Consider the following 9,964-nt stretch of genomic DNA (forward strand, 5'->3'; position numbering starts at 1 on the left):
AGAGATATATATATATCCCTTTAGTCCTTGTCGTCATCGGGCCTAGTGCGGGAAGGACCAATTTTATAAGCTGTCGCACCATGAATCTTTGTATAACAAATATTATTATGCCCTCTACGACATGTTAAATTTTCTACTTCGTTAAGGTAGTCGTAGTTATAAAATATATACCGAGGTCATCGGTTAAATTAGTAGCACGATTAAATTTTATTCCTTTAATGACTATGTTTTTATTCTTTCATTAAAAAATAAAATAAAATAAAATTTAAGATTGGAGTACGGAACAGAAGTCTATTGCATAGTTATTTGCATCTTTTAATTACTCATTATTAAAAAAAAAATATTATAAGAATAATTTTACAGCTTAATTGATGGTAAATAAAAGTTTTTAATCCCTATATAATATTAATAAAACTGATTTTCTCACCCTTTTTTTTTTTCAAATATTGTTTTTTTAATATGTTCATAATTTTAATTCGAAATGAGTGATTACTGATTTTACTCGGAAATTAATTTTAAAAAATAATTTTGATTCTCTGATTCTACCAAAAATTCTGAAACTTAAAAACCCAATAACTAAAAATTCAAGCTAAAGGAATCTTTTAGATTCATCACGAGACCAATCACAACCGTCCATCTCATAAGCAACGGTTCTAAACAATTGAACTTACCTTGTTTCTGAAACACTGGATCAGCCCCTCTACGTATATATCGGCTCACCACCTTCTCCAAAGTCAACAGTATCTCTTGCTTTTTTTCTGTTCTCTGCAAGATTCAGTCTCTTCTCATTTCTCAAGATCCGTCTTTCTTATCGTTTCCCTGAAATACCCTCCTTGTTTTATGGCAATGCCACTAATGTCCTCCCCTCCTTTGCTTCCCGTCTCAGCACCGGCTACCACCGCAACTGCTACCACCAACATCCAATCCACCACCGCAATCTCTCTTTTAAGATCCTTCCTCACGCGGCTCACGGCATATGTGCGCCACGCACTCTGCAACAGCCGGCCTTGGACCGAGCTAATAGATTGGACCGCATTCTCCAGGCCGGAGTCACTCTCCGATGGCGTCTCGCGCGTTCGAAAGAACTTCTCCTATTTCCGGACCAACTACATGATCCTCCTAGCTCTCCTACTCGTCGGCTCTCTGCTCACGCATCCATTCTCTCTCCTCCTGCTCCTCTCTCTCATGGCAGCATGGCTGTTTCTCTACGCTTTCCGGCCGTCGGATCAGCCATTGACCCTCGGCGGACGTACGTTCTCCGATCACGAAATCCTGGCGATATTGTGCACGCTGACATTGGTGGTGATCTTCCTCACCAGCGTGGGATCACTTCTCATGTCGACAATTATGATTGGGCTGGCAATTGTGGCGGCACACGGTGCGTTTAGGATTCCGGAGGATCTGTTTCTTGGGGAGCAAGAGGCGTTTGGATCTGGATTGTTCTCACTTGTCGGTGGGGCAGCTTCGTCTGCTGCCGCTGCAGCACCTGTGATAGTGTCGCACGTCTGAAGCTTGAAACATTAGAATCAGAGGAGCCGGATGGGTATATTGATTGGCAGGGGAATTAACAAATAAAATTTGTGTGTTCCACTTTCTCACTTGAGCTAATGAATGGATTGTAAGTTGTAACTGAAATTTCTTTCTAATGGAAATGCAAACAATTCTTACTGATCTATTAACTGATACATTTCTAACACTATCTTTAGATTATATATTTCATTTTACTCAAGAGAAGAAGAGAGATGATACATTAGTATCACCATCTCTTTTTAAGAAAAATAAATAATTACTAACTATTTTTTTATTTAAAGATGTTAGAAAAATATATTCTTTTTTAGAAAAAAAGAGTTAAATATAATTTTTTTAATTCATTATAATTATCTTAAATAAAAAAAATATAACAGTCATAAAATATTATTTTCAATCGAACATAATAATCAATTAAAACAAAATTTAATTTAATTACTGTAAACTCGTCAATATATTAATTAATTAAATTCTTAATTTAAAATATTAAACATTATAAATTAATCACTACTAATTCGTAATACTTTTAAAACTAAAATAAAATTTTATATTCTCAATTAAATTCATGGTAACTTTTAAACAAAGTAAGAATCTTAATAAGTAGAAATAATATGTGAAAAAAGAAAATGTCAATTTTTTTTTTCCATTTATTTCTAAAAGTTGAACATGATTTCAGCTATCAAATGGAAGAACGTGGACAAATTGAATTTGTAATATTCCAAGTAGCAGTTAATTACAAATGATACATAATATTTAGTTGCCGACTATATTAAAAGGACACGAGTATGTAACTGGGTTCTGAGAATATTATAGATATACTAATTTAGGTGCTGATGATTTAATATACTTTTTATACTTTTTACTTGGAAAGAAAAAAACAAAGGATACATATGATGAGCATGTAGTGTTTCCAAAGTTAGTGATTTAATATACTCTGGGTACCTGACGGTATTAGATACCATATCACCACTTGGTAACCAATGTTAGTGCCTAGAAGTTTGCGAGTATGCTAATCTAGTGTCAGGAACCTGGCCTAACATTTTAGGAGAAGAGGAGAGCTGAGCTGATTTTGGGAGGAGAAATGTTGAAAATGCACAAGAGAAAGAATAAGTTGTTGACGACAGAAGAGTTGTAGTAACTTTCAATTAAACTTCCCCTACCTGGATTACTTTCCGCTCAACCCTATTTATTTCCTTATGCCATATATTAGTAAGAATTGAAGAGACAAAAACTAAAGAAATAGCAATCCCATATCTTCTAGTATCCTGACATTTAGCTAACCAAACTGGGCTATACATTAGGTCTTGTACCCAACTCTTAACTCACACGCAAAAAATATGGATTCTTTCTTTACTGACATACAATTAAAACAGAACAAATCCAAGACCTTCCCGCCTAAACATGCGAATACATTAAAACAGTTAAAACAGAACACACCCCAAAATTTTCCTTCTAAAGGTGGATTGTAGGGGAGTACATTCACAAAGCGTTAGTGAGATTGGGATTATTCAGGAGGATACTGAGTACTACGCAGCACCAATGAAGATATAAATGTCAAATAATTTGTAAGATTCCATGTCCCTCATTCTGTATCTCCACCATGAAATCAGCTATTGCTCAGTTAAAAGTTTCCCAGTTACCAAACATGTAGCAACCAATTGATTTACAAATATTAACCGAAAGTTTTCAAGGCCGTGTAACTAACAATTTTCTACCAAAATACAACTTTATCTGAAACTTAAAACCTACTAATAGCTCAATTTTCCTCATTATTATGAATATAGTTCTATTGATCAAAAGAAAATTAAAAACAAAACAAAAAAAAGGATCAAAGAGAAGAAGAAGAAGAAGAAGAAGAAGAAGAAGAAGAAGAAGAAGAAGAAGAAGCTGAGAGTTTGAATATACAACAAAGCAATTAACTGCTCTCTCTAGCATATCCGCTAGTTTCCTCTGCAACCTTCCCCCAAACATTTGCAATTTTCTCAGCATATCCCACCTGTTCGATTCACAACAAGCTCTTCATTACGAGAGAGAAACAGAGGTAACATGTAATGATTTAAGGAGTCAGCTGCATGTTCAAACCTATTCCTCAAACTGTCAACACAGAATTGTCTACTGATAACTACAAGTTTTGCCATCTTCTGCTTTGTACAGCAACATTCAGAATCTCTTTTCTTTCCTTACATTAAATTTAATAGCAATTTATTTCCACCTACTGGCAACCAACCTACCAGTTAAGCTGGTAGGAAAAAGAAGTTTACAACATTGGGAGAAACGTAGCACACAGATAATAAGAGCTCATCATTTCATCAATATCAGCCACTTTCAACTTGCACGAGTGACAAGAGAGGAGAAAACATAGCTCACTTTTAGATGTGTGAATTATGAAAGAAAAGAAATCAATTCATATAGGGACTACATTCAGAGAGCCTTCTCTCGGAAGAGGATAGAGGAAAAGACAATAACGAAAACATTAATTCCCTCCGTCCCCTCTCTCCCTAGTCAACTCAAATAATATTGCCAACACTGAAAATCAATCTTTAAGTATTTGATAGGGCACTCACAACACCAATATCATTTCTAATATCCAGTAAATTTAGGCACTTATGCTTCAATCTGAAGCATATTGGACCAATGACCCCAACAAATTGAATATGAAGTTCATAGAGATCAGCACCGAGAAATCCCCCTCATCAAGCACCGATTCCCAATGAACAAACATACCCTGACTGTAACCCAAGAGCACCTCAAAAGATGCTCAAGCGAGCACTTTGTGTACAACCCAGAGATGAAAGAAGAAATTCCATTGAGGATATAAGAATCAAAGTAAGCAAGAATGAAGAACTCATCATGCGCCTGCCACTCAAGAACCTACAACAACACTAAATGTCAAAAATGCGTTTACAAGGCACTAAGAGGTAAAGGTCATGTTCTTTCACATTAATGCGGAACAGCCATTTTGCAAGCATCTGGAATGTCAATCTGGTAATCTAGCTTGTTTCACACATTCGGAGAGAAAAAGATTTCTACATTCTGATATATAAGTCCATTCTTCCAGCTTGCTTGAAAAGCTCATTATCACAGAGCATGAATCTGGAACATTTACGGAGATAACAGTCTTAATAAATCAAGTTGCATTCTAGTGCACTAAGCTCCTTGGTAATTGCAGATAACCTATCTTTTAGGTTTCAGTTTAGGTCACTCTTTCTCAGGATATTCCCACCACGTAAAGTTAAAAAAGAGTAACAAGAATTGAATGTAATCTTCCTTCAGGTGAAGTAAGATCTTTAGTGATCCAACTCATTTCAATTTCCTTAAACCAAAACTTGGCCATATACAAATGCTTGCAACAGAAAAGATCATGGCTCAGATGCCGCATATATTCCCAGATGAGTTATACCATGCCACCAAATTGAGAAGAGAAGGATTAAACATACCTGATTAACTACAAAACCCTTCAACATATTCAGGAAATCAGAATGTCTTTCCTTGTCAAGCCTCTCAAGTTCAGTCCTGTTATTTTCCTGCATCACGAAATCAACTCAGATTGCTGAATCTAACCATATATTGCTATACAACAGTTCGCTTCAGTGTTACTCCAATAAAAAAATAAAAGAAATTGAAGGGATCGTTGGAACATCTAGAGCATGCATCAGAATACAAGTTAGTTTTTAGTGAACTCCTATGAGAAGCAAACCTGTGTCGCAAACAACATCCAAGGAGAAACAACTAAAACATGAACAAGCAACAGTGATATATGGAAGCAAAAGTGAATTCAAAACTAGGCAGTATCTATTAGAACTAAATATTAATATTCACATATCGTCATGATCAAGGACACCAGACTGGAGGTCAAAGCACTTAATATGCAAGTTCCCTGTTTAGTTTATGCAACCTGGAGACAAACTGAAAAGTCACATACAAACATGGAGGGAGAGGACATGGAATAGCCAGGTCATTCATAGAAACCTTTGCCTGCCCAGGTATAGAAGTTAAAGAGGCATCCCAGTATACACATAAAGTTACTTGCTGCAGGTAACCAAGATTTAAGCATCTACCTCCTAAGCATATGAAGACCCAAGAATACGGAACACTGCATAGCCCAAGGCCAACCTAGAAAATAAAACCTTAACCACCCAGCTTCATGATAAATAACGTGTGATCTTTTAGTACCCATTCAAAATCGTCATCAATAACAAATATGTTGTTCGCGTGTCAGCTTTATCCTACATCTTTGTTTTCTTTAAAGCTCCATTTACACCACTCCTTATTAGGGTTTCAAATGAGGTTTACAATAAGTATCTTTTACCCTTATTTGCATGTCCTGGATCAAGTGAATATGACAATGATTGATCTTCTGCGTCCTATTCTGTTAAAATTTTGTCATGACACCACGTATTTATTACGTAATCCTTTCTGTCATGATTTCTGAGGATAATAAAAAACTTTTCACTTACCGTCTGGAGGTGTATTTACTGTTACATCAGATCTACTTAGATGTATTGTCTTTAAAAAGAAAAAAAAAAAGATCCACTTGGATTTAGTGGACTCTACTGTACTTCAGGAAATTGATTCTGTTCAACAAGCAACCACTAAACCAGCAAGGACGAAAACCTCAGATCAACCACCAGGTGTCACGAGGGTAACACGATTAGAAATATGATGCTGGTCAAGCTAAATCAAGTACTAGAATATTGGCGATCAGCCCATGCACTACCCATTCACAAAAAAACAAAAAAGTTGGTAGACCGAGACAGCCATTAAATCAACAATTACCCCAAAAAAGAGAGATTTAGCTTGAATTTAGATATATTAAATTAACTCTACAAGACTTTATCCATAGTACCTTGATCCGCTCATATTCTCTAATGGCAACATTTTTGGCATCCTCTGTAATCCTGATAGTTTCTTTTAGCTCCTCTATTTTGCGAATCCTTGACTTGTCACCACCAAAAATTTTTGAAGATGCCGCTTCAAGTTTTTCAGCCCTTGAATGCAATGAAGACAGTTCTGATAGAAGCGTCTGCACTGTCAATAAAGCACTGGAGCGATCCGAAAATGCACCATGGACAGCTAGCATTAAACCAAGATATTCATGGAGAGTGTCCTGCATCTCGCATAGATAATATAATAATCACAAAACTCATATTTTGAAAGCCAATCAAGACCAACAGGCAACGAGTTTACTGTGAGTTTGGGGAATTGGCAAAAGCTGCTAGCCTGATAACTTGGTGATTGCTCAAAATAAATTGTTTCAATGAATGAAAACATAAATGCACATTGCAAACTAGATTAAGTTGAAAACCTAATTTATAGTAAAAGTTTGACATGGTTAGATTTGGGCAAGCTCGGAGAGGTACTGCTAACTTTTCTTGGTTAAAAAAAAAAAAGACACCCCTGCCCAAACGAGATCAATAAAGGAAAGGATTTTCCTAAACGACAGCAAGGGTTGTGTAGCTTACCAAATGTTTCACGGTCTGGGCATTCAGTTCTCGGTAAAATCTGCTCGCTTTAACAGCTGCTGTGGCCAAACTCTTCATATCAGCAGCACGAACTCTCTGAGAGTTGAACATAGCCTCCTCGTTCTCAAACTTTGTCAGTTTAATAAAAGCTAGTCCTAACTCTCCCATTGTCTCCCCCATGTCTTGCTGTGCTTTCACCAATGATTCAGCCTGCAAAACCCAAAACGAAAATTGCTATAAATACAGATACTCACGGATATAATCAACGAGAATTAACTATCTGATTCCTGAAAAACTAATCACCTGCTGAGAAGCATTGCTGAGTTGTTGCTCAAGATCATGCATCCTCTCTTTCTTCTCCAAAAATTCTTTATCTTCCTCAACAACAGGGGGTTTTGTCCCGCCCCAATCATTTGCAACCGATTGCTTCAACTCCTTGAACAAACGGAGTAAGTCCCTGCCCCCTTTGGCGGGCTGCACAACCTCGTGGGGCGCCACAACAGCAGTGCTCTCTCCGAAAAGTTGCTTTGGCAGCTTCACCGCGCCATCTAGCATCCTTGAGGCCACGTCCGTGCTCGTGGGAAGCGGCAGCTTCCCCTGCACCTGCAAAAAGACCTTTAGCTCGTCGCTCTTCCCGATCACAGGGTGAGCCGCGAGCCTCCTCAGATACTTCTCCAATGCTACCCTCCTCTGCTCTACGAACTCCTGCTTCTGCATCACCTGACTCTCCACGACATTCTTATCAGGTCGAGGTGGAATACAGAACCCTCGGTACGATTCGGCCAGCCGATCTGACAGAGTCACCACGTCCCGGAACCGCCTCCTCACGCTGAATTCGGATCCGCCAAACTCTGGAATGTTCGTCCTTGTCGTGATTAGGTATGTCACATAGGTGTTCCCACCGGGGACGATCGAGTTCGTAGTTTCCTGCTCCTTTTGTGGATTCGAAACCGTGATCTTCAAGTAATTCGAGCTCGAAGACGGCGACCTCGAAAGGGAAAATGGCGAGTCCGACGACTGAACAGGGCTATCGGAGCCGTTGATCTCGCCGGCGGAACTCTCGTCGAACGGGCTGAATATGACGTCGGCATAAGAAGGGGGCTCGATGTAAGAGCCGTCGTGATGGTGGGCGCTATGGTCGCGGAGATCGCCGTATGGTGAGGGCGATAACAAGGGATCAGAGTCAGCGGGACCGACGAGGATGGGAGGCGATAGCGGGTGGTGAGTCTCGGCGAGTGAAGACGCGGCGCTCCGGTAACTGCCATAAGACTTGCCGTTACTGTCGCTGGTCAATGGCTCGTCCTGGAGGACGAGATTTTCCATTTCTTCTCGCGAGGCATAGAGTTGGGCGTCTTCAAAGCCCTGGTTATTCTCAGAGCCCATCATCTTCTTTTATTCACAGCAAAAGAAAAATACAACGAATTCAGTGAAGTACAAGTTATTAAGAGTATAGAGGAATTAGGGTTTCGAATTTGGGGAAAATATAGTTTCACAGGGGAAGTGAAGATCAGTATGGAAGACGCTGCTGGTTCGCATGAGAAGAGTACTCAAAAGTCGAGGTGGCTAACGTACGCGGGGGGAGACAGGCTAGATGGGGGAAGAAGGATGGATCGATCACGAGCTGCACGTGGCCATGGATTTGCTACATAGAGACACGAGATAAAGCATAAAACTGCGAAGACGATGAGGAATTTCTTCGACTCATAATTTTTCAGTTGGCTTCTATCTTTGGAAAGTTTTGGGTAATTGAGTGCGTTCGGGCTCACGATATTACAGTGCAGCGCCGTCAACGTACGTTGATTGTTTTGACATCTACGATTCGTTTTTCTCCTCGAGAGGATATTTTCCACAATGAGAATAGGAATTTTTCAAAAAAATACATTAAAATCCTAAAATTGGTAATCATTAACTAAACATTTAGTGAATAAATTACTAAATTAATCATTAATCTTTAATAGGTACTCCACTTTCATTTTTATTGTTATTTTTATTATAATTTTATCCATAATACTTTTTATTTACTTCAAACGTTCAGGTTTTAATTTATTTTTTAATAAAAAATTAACATAATTAGACTACATTTTAATATCTCTAGAATTATAATCATTTTATTAATTATTAATTTAATTTAAAAAATTTTAAGCATCTAAAAATAGTTTAATCATTTAAATTTTTTTGTTAAAAAATATATATATATATAATGTTTAAAATTAAAATATATATATTAAAAATCAAATTGTAAATAAAATGACTATAAATTAAATTATAATATGTGTTAAATGTCGTAAACTAATTTAATAATTTATCTAATAATATTATTATATATTTTTCTATAGAAAATATTTTATGATATTAGTTTTTAAATTATTTATTTATTTATAAAAAATATATAGGGATTCTTAAAAGAGTATTATGAAAATGAGTATAGTTTTTGAGAAATAATTAAAAATTACTTTAAGTACTGTTTTAATTTATTTTTTTTTATTTTTTTAATTAGTGATCTATAAATCCATCTTATTGTATTAGTTTTATAAATGAATACATATTATACTAAATAAAGGCCATTTATTAAAATATTAATATAACAAGTTTCCACATCAATTATTCGCGCAACTATAAATTTAAGATTAACAATATCATTCACATGTTTTGTGCAGTTCTGTATAATTGTTCATGTATATAAGTACATAACATTTATTACAAAAAAAATATTATTTAAATTTGCCATATTTAATGTCTCTTGATTTATAAATTCGGCTGTTTAATTTATTTAAGTCAAAATTTTATTTATTATTTGCATAGAAATATCAGTAATTACTAAATAAGATTATATTTAACTATATTTCATTATTTTTGTTGCTATTGAATTTTAATGCTATATCCATAGGTATAATCTTATAATAAAAATAATAGAAAATTATAATAAAAATTTATAAATTATTATTAAAAAATTTATAACTTTATAAAGGTATAGT

The 9,964-nt window shown here is 36.2% G+C and overlaps 2 protein-coding genes across 2 annotated transcripts; one reads left to right on the forward strand and one right to left on the reverse strand.

The window, feature by feature from the left end:
- Positions 1-750: 750 nt before the first annotated feature.
- On the forward strand, positions 751-1,675 carry PRA1.B6 (prenylated RAB acceptor 1.B6). The gene has a single exon (XM_022054279.2). The coding sequence runs from the start codon at positions 841-843 to the stop codon at positions 1,507-1,509; it is 669 nt and encodes a 222-aa protein (XP_021909971.1). The 5' UTR covers positions 751-840; the 3' UTR covers positions 1,510-1,675.
- Positions 1,676-3,163: 1,488 nt separating this feature from the next.
- LOC110823712 (sorting nexin 2A-like) lies at positions 3,164-8,516 on the reverse strand. The gene is made up of 5 exons (XM_022054155.2): positions 7,293-8,516; positions 6,990-7,199; positions 6,374-6,634; positions 4,965-5,051; positions 3,164-3,523 (listed from the first exon to the last, which is right to left on the reverse strand). The coding sequence occupies exons 1-5, from the start codon at positions 8,373-8,375 to the stop codon at positions 3,443-3,445; spliced, it is 1,722 nt and encodes a 573-aa protein (XP_021909847.1). The 5' UTR covers positions 8,376-8,516; the 3' UTR covers positions 3,164-3,442.
- Positions 8,517-9,964: the final 1,448 nt, after the last annotated feature.

The sequence above is a fragment of the Carica papaya genome, chromosome 2 (genome assembly GCF_054855325.1).
Source record: "Carica papaya isolate Zhongbai chromosome 2, ASM5485532v1, whole genome shotgun sequence".
Taxonomy (NCBI): Eukaryota; Viridiplantae; Streptophyta; class Magnoliopsida; order Brassicales; family Caricaceae; genus Carica; species Carica papaya.

Coding starts and splice junctions, on each gene's coding strand:
- PRA1.B6 (XM_022054279.2), top strand. CDS start 841: ATGGCAATGCCACTAATGTCCTCCCCTCCTTTGCTTCCCGTCTCAGCA.
- LOC110823712 (XM_022054155.2), bottom strand. CDS start 8,375: ATGATGGGCTCTGAGAATAACCAGGGCTTTGAAGACGCCCAACTCTAT. Junction 7,200..7,292: donor TCAGCAATGCTTCTCAGCAG/GTGATTAGTTTT, acceptor TGGGTTTTGCAG/GCTGAATCATTGGTGAAAGC. Junction 5,052..6,373: donor GAGAATATGAGCGGATCAAG/GTACTATGGATA, acceptor TTCGTGATGCAG/GAAAATAACAGGACTGAACT.